The 15,876-nt window shown below is 44.3% G+C and overlaps 1 protein-coding gene across 1 annotated transcript in view; it reads right to left on the bottom strand.

Annotated features, from left to right (window-relative positions):
* The window catches only part of LOC126251446 (arylsulfatase B-like), a 113,324-nt gene that overhangs the window by 43,732 nt on the left and 53,716 nt on the right, over window positions 1-15,876 (bottom strand). The window contains exon 6 of the mRNA XM_049951873.1: window positions 11,336-11,493. Within this exon, the coding sequence (XP_049807830.1) occupies window positions 11,336-11,493 (158 nt within the window). The remainder of the gene's footprint in view (window positions 1-11,335; window positions 11,494-15,876) is intronic.

Here is a 15,876-nt window from a genome sequence, read left to right on the forward strand (position 1 = left end):
TCACTCATCACTCGCAGTCGAGGTGACAGGCATCTTATATGCATGGCTGTAACGAATCGTGCAGCCACGTCTCGATCCCTGAGTCAACAGATGGGGACGTTTGCAAGACAACAACCATCTGCACGAACAGTCCGACGACGTTTGCAGCAGCATGGACTATCAGCTCGGAGACCATGGCTGCGGTTACCCTTGACGCTGCATCACAGACAGGAGCGGCAGCGATGGTGTACTCAACGACGAACCTGGGTGCACGAATGGCTGAACGCACACTGGAAGCGTGTATTCGTCATCGCCATACTGGCGTATCCCCCGATGTCCTCATCGACGACACTTTGAACAGTGGACGTTACATTTCAGATGTGTTACGACCCGTGGCACTATTCTTCATTCGATCCCTGCGAAACCCTACATTTCAGCAGGATAATGCACCACCGCAAGTTGCAGGTCTTTTACGGGCATTTCGGGATACAGAAAATGTTCCACTGCTGCCCTGGTCAGAACATTCTCCAGATCTCTCACCAATTGAAAACGTCTGGTCAATGGTGGCCGAGGAACTGGCTCGTCGCAATAGGCCAGTCACTACTCTTAATGAACTGTGGTACCGTGTTGTAGCTGCATGGGCAGCTGTACCTGTGCACGCCATCCAAGCTCTGTTTCACTCAATGCCCAGGCGTCTCTAGGCCTTTATTACGGCCAGAGTTGGTTGTTCTGGGTACTCATTTCTCAGGATCTTTTTTTTTTTTTTTGTCATCAGTCTACTGACTGGTTTGATGCGGCCCGCCACGAATTCCTTTCCTGTGCTAACCTCTTCATCTCAGAGTAGCACTTGCAACCTACGTCCTCGATTATTTGCTTGACGTATTCCAATCTCGGTCTTCCTCTACAGTTTTTGCCCTCTACAGCTCCTTCTAGTACCACGGAAGTCATTCCCTCATGGCTTAGCAGATGTCCTATCATCCTGTCCCTTCTCCTTATCAGTGTTTTATTCCTTTCCTCTCCGATTCTGCGTAGAACCTCCTCATTCCTTACCTGATCAGTCCACCTAATTTTCAACATACGTCTATAGCACCACATCTCAAATGCTTCGATTCTCTTCTGTTCCGGTTTCGCCACAGTCCATGTTTCACTACCATACAATGCTGTACTCCAGACGTACATCCTCAGAAATTTCTTCCTCAAATTAAGGCCGGTATTTGATATTAGTAGACTTCTCTTGGCCAGAAATGCCTTTCTTGCCACAGTGAGTCTGCTTTTGATGTCCTCCTTGCTCCGTCCGTCATTGGTTATTTTACTGCCTAGGTAGCAGAATTCCTTAACTTCATTGACTTCGTGACCATCAATCCTGATGTTAAGTTTCTCGCTGTTCTCATTTCTACTACTTCTCATTACCTTCGTCTTTCTCCGATTTATTCTCAAACCATACTGTGTACTCATTAGACTGTTCATTCCGTTCAGCAGATCATTTAATTCTTCTTCACTTTCACTCAGGATAGCAATGTCATCAGCGAATAGTATCATTGATATCCTTTCACCTTGTATTTTAATTCCACTCCCGAACCTTCCTTTTATTTCCATCATTGCTTCCTCGATGTACAGATCGAAGAGTAGGGGCGAAAGGCTAAAGCCTTGTCTTACACCCTTCTTAATAAGAGCACTTCGTTGTTGATCGTCCACTCTTATTATTCCGTCTTGGTTGTTGTACATATTGTATATGACCCGTCTCTCCCTATAGCTTACCCCTACTTTTTTCAGAATCTCGAACAGCTTGCACCATTTTATATTGTCGAACGCTTTTTCCAGGTCGACAAATCCTATGAAAGTGTCTTTATTTTTCTTTAGCCTTGCTTCCATTATTAGCAGTAACGTCAGAATTGCCTCTCTCGTCCCTTTACTTTTCCTAAAGCCAAACTGATCGTCACCTAGCGCATTCTTAATTTTCTTTTCCATTCTTCTGTATATTATCCTAGTAAGCAACTTCGATGCACGAGCTGTTAAGCTGTTTGTGCGATAATTCTGGCACTTGTCAGCTCTTGCCGTCTTCGGAATTGTGTGGATGATGCTTTTCCGAAAGTCAGATGGTATATCGCCAGACTCATATTTTCTACACACCAACGTGAATAGTCGTTTTGTCGCCACTTCCCCCAATGATTTTAGAAATTCTGATGGAATGTTATCTATCCTTTCTTCCTTATTTGACCGTAAGTCCTCCAAAGCTCTTTTAAGTTCCGATTCTAATACTGGATCCCCTATCTCTTCTAAATCGACTCCTGTTTATTCTTCTATCACATCTGAAAAATCTTCACCTTCATAAAGGCTTTCAATGTATTCTTTCCACCTATCTGCTCTTTCCTCTGCATTTAGCAGTGGAATTCCCGTTGTACTCTTAATGTTACCACCGTTGCTTTTAATGTCACCAAAGGTTGTTTTGACTTTCCTGTATGCTGAGTCTGTCCTTCCGACAATCATGTCTTTTCGATGTCTTCACATTTTTCAAATGGTTCAAATGGCTCTGAGCACTATGGGACTCAACTGCTGAGGTCATTAGTCCCCTAGAACTTAGAACTAGTTAAACCTAACTAACCTAAGGACATCACAAACATCCATGCCCTAGGCAGGATTCGAACCTGCGACCGTAGCGGTCTTGCGGTTCCAGACTGCAGCGCCTTTAACCGCACATTTTTCCTGCAGCCATTTCGTCATAGCTTCCCCGCTCTTCCCATTTATTTCATTCCTCAGCGACTTGTATTTCTGTATTCCTGATTTTCCCGGAACATGTTTGTACTCCCTCCTTTCATCAATCAACTGAAGTATTTCTTCTGTTACCCACGGTTTCTTCGCAGCTACCTTCTTTGTACCTATGTTTTCCTTCCCAACTTCTGTGATGGCCCTTTTTAGAGATGTCCATTCCTCTCCCACTGTACTGCCTGCTGCGCTGTTCCTTATTGCTGCATCTATAGCGTTAGAGAACTTCAAACGTATCTCGTCATTCCTTAGTACTTCGGTATCCCATTTCTTTGCGTATTGATTCTTCCTGACTAATGTCTTGAACTTCAGCCTACTCTTCATCACTACTATATTGTGATCTGAGTCTATACCTGCTCCTGGGTACGTCTTACAATCCAGTATCTTATTTCGGAATCTCTGTCTGACCATGATGTAATCTAACTGAAATCTTCCCGTATCTCCCGGCCTTTTCCAAGTATACCTCCTCCTCTTGTGATTCTTGAACAGGGTATTCGCTATTACTAGCTGAAACTTGTTACAGAACTCAATTAGTCTCTCTCCTCTTTCATTCCTTGTCCCAAGCCCATATTCTCCTGTAACCTTTTCTTCTACTCCTTCCCCTACAACTGCATTCCAGTCGCCCATGACTATTAGATTTTCGTCCCCCTTTACATACTGCATTACCATTTCAATATCCTCATACACTTTCTTCATCTGTTCATCTTCAGCTTACGACGTCGGCATTTATACCTGAACTATCGTTGTCGGTGTTGGTCTGATGTCGATTCTGATTAGAACAACCCGGTCACTGAACTGTTCACAGTAACACACCCTCAGCCCTACCTTCCTATTCATAACGAATCCTACACCTGTTATACCATTTTCTGCTGCTGTTGATATTACCCGATACTCATCTGACCAGAAATCCTTGTCTTCCTTCCACGTCACTTCACTGACCCCTACTATATCTAGATTGAGCCTTTGCATTTCCCTTTTCAGATTTTCTAGTTTCCCTACCACGTTCAAGATTCTGACATTCCACGCCCTGACTCGTAGAACGTTATCCGTTCGTTGATTATTCAATCTTTTTCTCGTGGTAACCTCCCCCTTGTCAGTCCCCTCCCGGAGATCCGAATGGGGGACTATTCCGGAATCCTTTGCCAATGGAGAGATCATCATGACACTTCTTCAATTACAGGCCACATGTCCTGTGGATACACGTTACGTGTCTTTAATGCAGTGGTTTCCATTGCCTTCTGCATCCTCATGTCGTTGATCATTGCTGATTCTTCCGCCTTTAGGGGCAATTTCCCACCCCTAGGACAAGAGAGTGCCCTGAACCTCTATCCGCTCCTCCGCCCTCTTTGACAAGGCCGTTGGCAGAATGAGGCTGACTTCTTATGCCGGAAGTCTTCCGCCGCCAATGCTGATTATTTATCAAAATTTAGGCAGTGGCCGAGATCGAACCCGGGACCGAAGACGTTTTGACTATGAATCAAACACGCTACCCCTAGACCACAGGTCAAACCTCAGGATCTATGCACCCATATTGCGTGAAAATGTAATCACATGGCATTTCAACATATGTGTCCAATGAATACCCGTTTATCATCTGCATTTCTTCCTGGTGTAGCAATTTTAATGGCCAGTAGTGAATTTCTCGAATGAATACCCGTTTGTCATCTGCATCTCTCCTTGCTGTAGCAATTTTAATGGCAAGTAGTGTAGTAGTAGAAGCGGATGATAAATCCGAATGCTTTTCAAGAAAATTTTGGGCCTGCAATTTAGGAGTTCGTATTCCAAGCGAAATTCAGGTGACGGCCTATCTTTCTTGTTTGTAACTTTGAACTAGTATAATTACCTTCTTCCCTCGAATTACGTCGGGGCAGCAGTTGTCCTCAGTCAAGCAGTTTAGCTTATGGCGTAGTGGGTGAGCTGTGTTTTCTGCCCTTCCTGTTTCAATTCTTGTCTGTCTTCCATCAAAAACGGATTCGCAGCTGATAATTCATTGCTCCCAGATCAATGTAGAGCCGTACTGTAGCCTATGAAGGCTGCTAAAGTATGAGTATTCATCGTGTTCTAGACGTGGTACAGTTTTCGCACTGGCAGATGTGAGATTATCTTTGAACATGACAGACTCACCGCTCAGCGTTATAGTGACACTGTGTTCCTCCATCTGCATCTTCTCAGGGGTGCATTCGGCCACTCCTTCAGTTTTACGGACAACAATGCGTGACTGTATCGAACAGTGCATGAGGAGGAGGAGGAGGATGAGGGGGAGAAGAAGGAGTAGTAGAGGCTCTTGAAACTAGAGGATATTTGGCGAATGAACTGGCATGCCTATTCCCGCGACTTACATCCCGTCGACCACTTGTGGCACGCGTTGGGAAGATTTATTGCAGTATGTCGACATGCACTAACGACAATCAAGCAGTTTCAACCGCACTGGTGGAAGAATGGAACGCCCTACGACAATGACTCCTTACCAACTCCCCAGTTAGCATCGGGGCTATTCCACGAACATGTAATGTTGTCCATGGTGATCACACACCTTATAAAGAACCATCCCACGCCATTTGTTATGTGCAGGGGACCACGATGAATAGTGGTGGGTTCAGTGTAATTAATGTCTTTGAGTAAAACTCTTATTTCTGTTCGTCTCATCGTATATTTATTTCGTTGCCTTCTGCCAGATGTTGCAGCAGTTATTTCTACGTATTTTCCAAGTATCTTCGAGTTACGTTACTTGACAATGAGACATCGTGCGAAAGATTTCGGCGCTGTTTAGCAAACTACTGAACACACCTATTACGCAAGCCATGAAGGATGGTATATTGTACCGCTAACAGTCATTCCCTATGCTGTTTCACGTCTGCGGTGGTTATCGGGGTCAAGAACCTCATTAACTGGAATATAATTGTCTTCAGTCATCAGTCCCGTTTCGAACTGATGACCGTATAAGACGTGTATCGACACGCTCCAGACAGCGATGGGATACCAAAGTCACTGTTATCCTGACAAACTGGAGTGATGGTCTGTGGTGCCAATTCATTTCATAGAAAGACCCATTTGGTGGTCATTTCCGTCAACTTTACAGTACAGAGGTATATCGAAGATATTCTGTGCCCGGTTTCGTGCCTTTCATGGCATGCCATTCGGGGTTCACATTTGAGCAAGCTAATGCCCGCCCGAAAACGGCGACAGTTTCTTTTGCTGGTCTTTGTGCTTGTCGAATCCTACCTTAGACAGAAAGGTCGCCGCACATTGCCCCGATTCAGAACGTTTGGAACATTACGGGCCCTACACACAGTTCGGGATTTTGGCCATCTAACGGGCTCTTGAGCAGAATCTAGCACAATATCCATGAGGAGACACGCAATAATTTTATCAATCAATGCCAAGCCGAGTAACGGCTTGCATAATGGCCAGACGTTGACCAACACTCTCCTGAGTTTTTCAATTTGTGTAGCTCTTTCTCCCGAATAAATCATCCAATTTTTCTGAAATTGTAATCATACGTTTGCCTGCACATGTCATGTCACGTCACATCTACCAATTTTCGACCCATTCGGATAACTGCTTCGTCGTGCGTCGTTTTTAATGCCTTACAGTGTGTTTTAGAACTTTCTACTTCAGATTTCAGCCAGCGATCGGCCCCAAGAATAGCTTGAGCGTGAGGAGGGTAGCCAATTCGGGAATTTTTTACGAATACTTGTACTGTACTAAAAAAATTTTGACACTCAACATGTCTTTACACTGAACGTGGTCTGTTTTCGCTATGTACGTGTCGACTGGCGAGTGTTCATCACAGTACCTCAAATTTCCTCTTAGCCTTAAAATATCCATGTGCACTTTACAGTTGCTCTGCTACCCGAGAAGCTGCTTCTTTTGTGCAGTGCAGCCCTGAATCTACCACGGGGAATTCTACAATTCTTCATCTTTTGACGCATGTACAGAAATCTGCAGCCAAGACCGACACTGGGTCGAAGCCTTTTCCTCCAAACCAATGAACCCCGAACAAACTCTGGGAACAATGCTGCAAATTACGAGCTCTGCTTGCATACCACACACGAGGCCATCAGTCTTCACCACTTCCGTCAGCCGTCTGTAAGAACTCAGGGTGGCCTCAGGACCCGCGCAAGAGGCGTCATTGGGGCCGACATGAACCACAACTTGCAGATTAGTCCATCCTGCACGCTAGAGAGCCGCAGGCCGGGCCTCCTCCACATTTCAGATGAGCTCTCCAGCATACATAGCAAGTGCACATTGAATAGCTTTCTGGCACCGAACGGTGTTTCCCTAAGAGGCTCCACAACGTGCCTAACGTTGGAGATCCCGAAACTAGCAAATCCGTCAACCCCGTGCGAGTGATCGGATACTGCCGAAGAAACTGGCACCACTCACAGGGTGAATGGCTGAGCCCAAGCAGTCAGCCTCCATATTGACCATCTCACAGGAGCAACGCGAACGCGTTACCACCCGGCACTCAACCTGCTATGAAGACAGATCCACCGTGTCTGTTACACTGGGCGATGCCTCGGTAGCAGAGCCTGTGGGCGAATTAGCGGCACCTAAGGCGTCCCCCTCAGTTCGCCACCGTGAGGCAGTAGCCTCAAGATGGCTGCCCCTAGCCGAAAGTGCCTTCAGGTGGATCACAAGCAGCTCCTCCTTTTTCCACAAACAGAATGCATACATCCCGGAAAAGGCTAAACAAGTAACTCGCTACTCTGTTGGTGGATAGCAGGCGACATCTGGAACCTGTCTGCCAGACTAGGAGGGAGCGAACGGTTGTTGGATCTACAAAACTAAGAAATAAATGACAAAAGCACTACAGATTGCCTTTCCCTATACTTTACAGACACAAAAACTAGAGATTCCACCTCTTAAATAGAAAAAAAAAACCACACACATAATCTAAGAAATAAACAGTGAACAACATACAGAAAAGGATACGATTTTAGCGTGTCACTACATTACGAAATATGTTGTGCAAGCGCAAGTCAATGAATGAAAGGAATACTTTTTTCTGCTCAGTGGACTGACAGCTCTGGCTCAAACTGGCATTCTTTAATTTTATTTGCTCTTGTCCATTAGCTCTGTTGTTTCAGTGAATAGCATTTTTTTTTTGGTAGTGATTTCAGAGAATATTACTATGAGAGATCTTTTACTTGTATGAATCAAAATCGAAGTGAGAGAAGAGATTCATTTTCTGTATTCTGAACGAACATATACTGCGAAGATTACTCACAGAATTCAGCTGCAGTATAGTAACATCTACACTGCTGGAAATGGAAAAAAGAACACACTGACACCGGTGTGTCAGACCCACCATACTTGCTCCGGACACTGCGAGAGGGCTGTACAAGCAATGATCACACGCACGGCACAGCGGACACACCAGGAACCGCGGTGTTGGCCGTCGAATGGCGCTAGCTGCGCAGCATTTGTGCATCGCCGCCGTCAGTGTCAGCCAGTTTGCCGTGGCATACGGAGCTCCATCGCAGTCTGTAACACTGGTAGCATGCCGCGACAGCGTGGACGTGAACCGTATGTGCAGTTGACGGACTTTGAGCGAGGGCGTATAGTGGGCATGCGGGAGGCCGGGTGGACGTACCGCCGAATTGCTCAACACGTGGGGCGTGAGGTCTCCACAGTACATCGATGTTGTCGCCAGTGGTCGGCGGAAGGTGCACGTGCCCGTCGACGTGGGACCGGACCGCAGCGACGCACGGATGCACGCCAAGACCGTAGGATCCTACGCAGTGCCGTAGGGGACCGCACCGCCACTTCCCAGCAAATTAGGGACACTGTTGCTCCTGGGGTATCGGCGAGGACCATTCGCAACCGTCTCCATGAAGCTGGGCTACGGTCCCGCACACCGTTAGGCCGTCTTCCACTCACGCCCCAACATCGTGCAGCCCGCCTCCAGTGGTGTCGCGACAGGCGTGAATGGAGGGACGAATGGAGACGTGTCGTCTTCAGCGATGAGAGTCGCTTCTGCCTTGGTGCCAATGATGGTCGTATGCCTGTTTGGCGCCGTGCAGGTGAGCGCCACAATCAGGACTGCATACGACCGAGGCACACAGGGCCAACACCCGGCATCATGGTGTGGGGAGCGATCTCCTACACTGGCCGTACACCACTGGTGATCGTCGAGGGGACACTGAATAGTGCACGGTACATCCAAACCGTCATCGAACCCATCGTTCTACCATTCCTAGACCGGCAAGGGAACTTGCTGTTCCAACAGGACAATGCACGTCCGCATGTATCCCGTGTCACCCAACGTGCTCTAGAAGGTGTAAGTCAACTACCCTGGCCAGCAAGATCTCCGGATCTGTCCCCCATTGAGAATGTTTGGGACTGGATGAAGCGGTCTGCACGTCCAGCACGAACGCTGGTCCAACTGAGGCGCCAGGTGGAAATGGCATGGCAAGCCGTTCCACAGGACTACATCCAGCATCTCTACGATCGTCTCCATGGGAGAATAGCAGCCTGCATTGCTGCGAAAGTTGGATATACACTGTACTAGTGCCGACATTGTGCATGCTCTGTTGCCTGTGTCTATGTGCCTGTGGTTCTGTCAGTGTGATCATGTGATGTATCTGACCCCAGGAATGTGTCAATAAAGTTTCCCCTTCCTGGGACAATGAATTCACGGTGTTCTTATTTCAATTTCCAGGAGTGTATCTTCAAGAACGGAACATTTGCAAGTGGATAAGTTCTTTTAAAGGTGGGTGTGTATCCGCTTGCAATGAAGAGCGGTTGAGGGGGCCATCCACTTCAAAATAGGATGGGGAATTCAGACAATTGTACAAATGGTTCGTGATGATCGTCGTAGAAGCATTTACGATGTTGTCCGTGATCTGAGCATTAACAGTTGTTCAGCATTACAATCGTCCATGAATTTCTAAAACATCGTGAGGTTTGTGCTCTTTGGATACCATGTCTTCTGCTGTATGAACACTACAGAAATATTTCGAAATGGAAAGTCACATTTAAGGCGTTCTGAGGAGGAAGAGGGAAACATCCTCAGCCACACAGTAATCATTGGTGAGCAGTTAGCATATGAAATCGATACATCGATCATTACCTATAGCAAAAAATTTCAAAATACAAGTGTCAGATGTATGTAGAGCTTTTCACCGTATCCCTAAGATTCTATAAGCCCACTACCTGGTGACTCGCAGGGAAGGGAGGCTCCAAGGATATATTAATGAAGGAGCTCATCTGACTATAAAAGAAACTAGCAGTTGCTATAAACATTGTTTCATTACCATAAACAAATGGATTATTCACTGAAATGAGTACGGAAACATTTCATAAGTGAACAAAGGACCCCTTCTGGTCCTTTTAAGTAAGCTTCCGCATTGTGCCAGCCAGCTAAAAACTAGTCTCAATACTGCAGGAAACAACAAGTCCACCTCACCATATTAAAAAGAAAGGAAGAGAAGTAGTCATGAGTAGTGCTGAATACTGTCTGCAGCTGATGCAGCGTTGAAGGATCATCCACATTGACTGTTGGAGTGTGCATAGTACATTATAAAACATACTGCGTGGCAGTTTATGGATTAACTGCCATATAACATCACCTCCTTGTCATCTTTCAAACCGTTGCCGATGAAACTGTGCTGAGAAATTAATCTGAGCACAAACTCGTCATATAAACATAAAAATTTGAAATCTGATCCGTTATGTCATTCTTAGTTTAATGTTCTAATACTAGTTAGAAAACTAGTCAGCCGAAATTTGATTGTGTTTGCTGAACATCATAGTTAGTCAGGGATTGTTGGTGCAACATTGTGTGATTTATGAGGAAATACAAGAGTGTTGTCATTAATTGCTGTTGTATGTGATTAAGTAGTTTACACAGTTTTGATTAACATGAATGAGCAGTGTGATGTGTTACATGAAGATTTTTCTGTGATGCTCTGCTGCCTTTCATTATATTGCCTGAATTACTGATTCGTTCACAAGTGTTATTTGATTAACTACATTCTGAGCAAGTGGATTATTCCTTGACTTCCTTGAATTTTTCATCACAAGGGATTAGGGTAAGAAGGTTTTACACGCAATATCATATGATTAGTCAGAGTAAACGCGAAGTAAGGGCGTATTAAAGGTTATCAGAAATCGTTTATGTGCAGAGGATTTCATTTTTGCAGTTTATCTACAGGTTTTTATGGTGCCTCCTGAATGAGTAATTACAACTAGACCCCCTCAGGTTTGAAGTAGCTCAGTCTCTTGACAGAACAAATCCAAAGGATTCTACAAGTCTAACAGATAAAGAAATCGTCACACCATGAAGAGTGAGTGGGTGCGAAGGCACGGAGTGTACTTCAGGCCGATATTAGGAAACCTGTCAAGAGATGTACCGAGCTAGTTTGAGAATGCGGGTGCTTATACAGTAAGAAGTAGTTACATAGTTCTTTCCAAATAAAAGGTTTCTTTCAATTATTGTACTTTCATTCTGGCTTGCCTTCATATAAATATTATAACGAACATTATCTTCAGCCTTTCATGAAGCGTATATGAGAAAAGTTCGACATGTCTCGAGAAAAGCTTGATGAATAAAAGGTTGATCTTACCGTCTGTAGGAATTCAAACTCACCCCTCTCAGTGGATAGTTGGAGCCCCAGTTGTTGTACTGGCCTGACGAAGGGGCGCCATTATCAGCAATGAAGACGATGATGGAGTTCTCCAGCATGCCGCGCTGCTGCAACGCCGCCGCCACACGTCCAACCGACTCGTCCACCTTTGACATCACGGCTGCCAACAGATGATATGTTCGATGGTTGGTTTGGAGATGTATGATATTTCTTGAAACATTGTTACCTTCTAGATACTCGTATCAAGTACCTTAGATGTCAGTGAGATACAGCCCTATCACTGAAGTACTGTGGTTCAATTTCTGGCCCAAGCCTGCTGGGTTGGGTTTTTACACGACTTCTCAAATCAATACAATCTCTAAGTCTACATATTTTCTAGGACAATGTCAAGTGTAAAACTGGCCTCAATCTCGCCACACAAGAAAAGAGCTCGGTTTCACGTAGCACTCCTAAATTTAGGGACTGCAAACCCCTAGAGAACTTCAGAAATTCTAGAATAGGTGTATGTAGCTGCTAAGTTGGATTTAGAGTAACACATTTTTATCACGTATAAGTACATTGAATTGTTTGGTACGTACAGCTAACGATGAGCCTTATATCTGACATTCCTTACCAAGCTGTTTTCGTCCATCCAGAGCTTCTGTTTGCCTCGCCGGTCCTGCAAGCAGGACTTGCCGACACATATTCGGGAAATGAAACATAAAAATGCTATGTGGCACATGATCTGATTGGAACATGGACAATTACGTTTACTACAAAAGACGTGAGTTAGACTCTACGGAAATCTCTGTTACGGTATGTTGTGACGTCAACTACTGTGCAGTAAATACCGACAAACGGTTTTGGTCAAGCGAAAGTCTTCAAGTCACCTTGTAACACGTATTTTCGATCTATTTTGTATCTGCATCGATATTTATATGTCAACTTGTAGCGTTGCTTATCTATAGTGTTGTATCTGTCATGGAAATTTTCTGACTACGTATATACAGTTTTAGTTATATGAACCTTTTGAACGATGTTGTTAAACTGTGGTTGTGGATTTAAATAACTACTGGAATGATTGTTATATAATGCACTGTAAATGACTTGGTCTATAGTTAGGGAATGTAGGGTTGTATATAAAAGATGGGGTAAGTCACGCAGCTACGGAAGTAGCCTGGCGTAGTGGAAAAAGTGTGGTTGGCACGCAAGTGGCAACTCGTCCGTTGTGATTGGTAAGGAGTCTGGGCTCAACAGTGCTGTGGTTAACATCTCGCTAGCTGTAGCGGATCATTTTGGCTCATATTGTTGGTGTTTTGAGGCCAGAGGAGCTTAAGAGCTGTATTTACGGACCTCGGATGCAGCGTTAGGTGATACTATTATCATGGAATGGGTTTGGCTCAGTGAAAATATAATTCCGACGCCAAGAAGATCTGTAGCAGGATGAGGCCCACAGCACTGTCAAGACTGCATCGCCGCCACATTAACAGACACTGCAAATTACGCCACCATTGCCACCAACCTTCCACTAAACTGTATTTGGCACTCTGTAAATGAAAAAGGTATTTGGGAAATTTGGTTGATTTTAATAATACGCGTGGTGTTGCTAAAAACTCTGTCTTACACCCGTGATTAACCCAAATCACAAACCTCGACAGGAGTCCTATCCTAGTATTTTCTGAAATCCAGAATTTAAAAAAAGTGACATTGTGTGACATTTTACTTCAATGGGTTAAAGCAGGCTACTTGAAAGTATTTTTTACTTTAATGTTCATTAACTAATTTCCAACGTGAGATACGTCTTAAACAGTAAATGGTAGCCCAAATTAGGACCACTTCTTCTACAAGAACCCCACTGGCTCGAGCGCCTGCAGTCTGCAGCTCGTGGTCCAGTGGCTAGCGTTGCTGTCTCTGGATCACGGGGTCCCGGGCTCGATTCCCGGCGGGGTCGAGGATTTTTCTCCGTCCGGGGACTGGGTGTTTCTGCTGTCTTCATCATCATTCGTATAGTGACGAGACTGTAAATGGAAAGATAGGAACTTGTACGGGCGCTGATGTCCACGATGTTGAGTTCCCTACCAACCAACATCATCATCATCATCATCCAGTGACTGCACAGTATATGTGGGAGCTTAAAAAAATAGTAACTATTCTTTTTTTTCAAAGAAGTGTACGAGCGACGTAGTGTTGGCACCAGTGTATAGGTCACGCCCTACCAAGTATTGGCATTTATTCTTGTTCTTTTTGGATTCTCGTTCTATTTCCGAATTTTATTGTTATTTGAGTGAAAGGAAGTATAACGTTCAAGGAAATTTTGGTACTACGATAAGAGTTGAACTTTTGGAAGAAGATGATGGTACAACTCAAACCGTATGTTAAGAATGAATAACTCTATGCAAAAGTTTCCACTAATCTAGTGGAAACGTGGGCCTTTATACCTGAACTGGTGGTGCTGCTCACATTTAGAATCTCGTTCGAGCCAACCATTGTCTACGTCACAGAGCACCGATGGCAGAGATTTCTGATCTAAACTGCTGTGCGTCATGAAGGCTTAACTGAAATAATGAGTATGCGTCAAGTTTTAACAAATATATTTCGTCATCACGTGACCGAAGTACAGAAACAACAGCGAGTGAATTTTTTTTTTCTTTCTTAAATGTGCGTGAATTCCTAAGGGAGCAAACTGCTAAGGTCATCGGTCCCTAGATTTACACACTACTTAAACTAACTTATGCTAAGAACAACACACACACCTATGCCCGAGGGAGGACTCGAACCTCCGGCGGGAAGGGCCGCGCAATCCGTGACATGGCGCCTTAAGCCGCTCGGCCACTCCGCATGGCAGTGAATGTTTACAAGAAACTCCCTGAACCAACTGAAGACAACGAGACTTACACTGAGACGGTGAGCACACGAAAAAAGCTAAAAGCTTCTTAGCTGCGACACATGGACAAACGTGCTGTCATCATAGAATTGGTTAACAAAGGAGTTTTGCGCTTATAAAACAGAAGAGCCTTCATCCAGTATCAAACTGATAGTTTAATTGTCTTTGGAATTGTGTCTTCTGAATTTTTGCCTCATTGTCGAACAGTAAGCCTTTCGAAGACGTTCAGTGAGACATGTCGAAAAGGAAGACTCTAGATACTGGACGTAAGCTCAATGTTACTTCACATTGACAATGCGTCTGATGACAATTTCAGTTAACGAGTTTCGTGACTAAAATCAAACGACTATTCTCCACATATTTCGCTGCACGTGACGTATTAGCGTTTCATGGATTTAAATTGGCGATGAAAGGGTTGCGGTTTCGAAATCATTAATGGCATTGGGGAGAATTTGACAAGGCACTTGGACGTCTTGTAAATATATACACGAAATGGAAATGAGAGAAAACCGCTAATATTGGTACGAAGCACCATCCAACATCCATTGTGCAGTGGCATGTAGAGTATATGCGATGATGTAGATGAACATGCTCAACTTCAGAGTAGAATAATTCGTTTATACTTAACATGATGACATCTTGCTGGGCTAAACGTGGCATTTGACATGTGATTTATTGCTAATTTAATGTGCCTGAGAGAAATACGACCTCGTTTCCTGTTGAATACAAAAATCTAAATATGTGATCTATAAAATTAGAGGTTACAGCAGCAACGCTAATTACCACCAAGTTCATGTTAGAATTCCAATACGCTTCTATAAAACTTTGAAATTACAAGAGGAGTTGAACAGCGGGAGATGGGTGTTGCAACTCTTATTCGGGTGTGTACTACATAAAAGAATACAAGAACACCGTAAAGAATTGCGACTAAGAAGAGTAGTGTTTATATAGACAGTCGAAAGACGCCTGTTGTTTGCTCTTTCATTTTCTCATCGCCTAATTTGCGTTTTTGAAGATCTGTCACATCTATTCAACAACTCCTTCCGAGATACTGAGACAGCAAGCTACAACACATGCCGATACCAATGTGTTCGTAAATTCTTTGCATAACCACTGCATCGTAATGCTTGTTTTTGGTGAGCGCTTGGCGCTCAGCCAATCACGTGCCTCTGCGGCGGAGTATCCGTGTGCCTTCCTTGTTCAAAGGTGGTCAGCCATTACCTTTCGAGTAATGTAATTCGACTGCTAAGACGTGTCTGGTTTTGGAGCCATATTTGATGGAGTACTGATGAAATTACTTTTCTCTGATAGATGACTATGACGTTGAACAATTTGTAAGAATCGCAAGATTACCGGTAAGACAATTCCAAGTTATTTTGCAGTGATGAATTCTGTGCTACTCACGCGTGTTCACATTCATTGGTGGTAGGTGAGAGAGAGAGAGAGAGAGTGCGGATTTATCAAGTACAGAGAAGTTGGTTACTGCATCATTTCCAATCTCATTTTAGTCTGTTTCATATTTGATGCAGCAAGTTTTATGAGAAAGAGTGAGTCGGCTTGCTAAAAGATATCGGATTGTTGCTCCCACGATATAAGCTTGTTTAGTAAAGTTGAATGTGTATACATTGTAAACTTGTAATTTGTGTCCGTTTTTTTGAGGAGCAATTTATTCGGTGTTAA

The sequence above is a fragment of the Schistocerca nitens genome, chromosome 4 (genome assembly GCF_023898315.1).
Source record: "Schistocerca nitens isolate TAMUIC-IGC-003100 chromosome 4, iqSchNite1.1, whole genome shotgun sequence".
NCBI classification, from domain to species: domain Eukaryota; kingdom Metazoa; phylum Arthropoda; class Insecta; order Orthoptera; family Acrididae; genus Schistocerca; species Schistocerca nitens.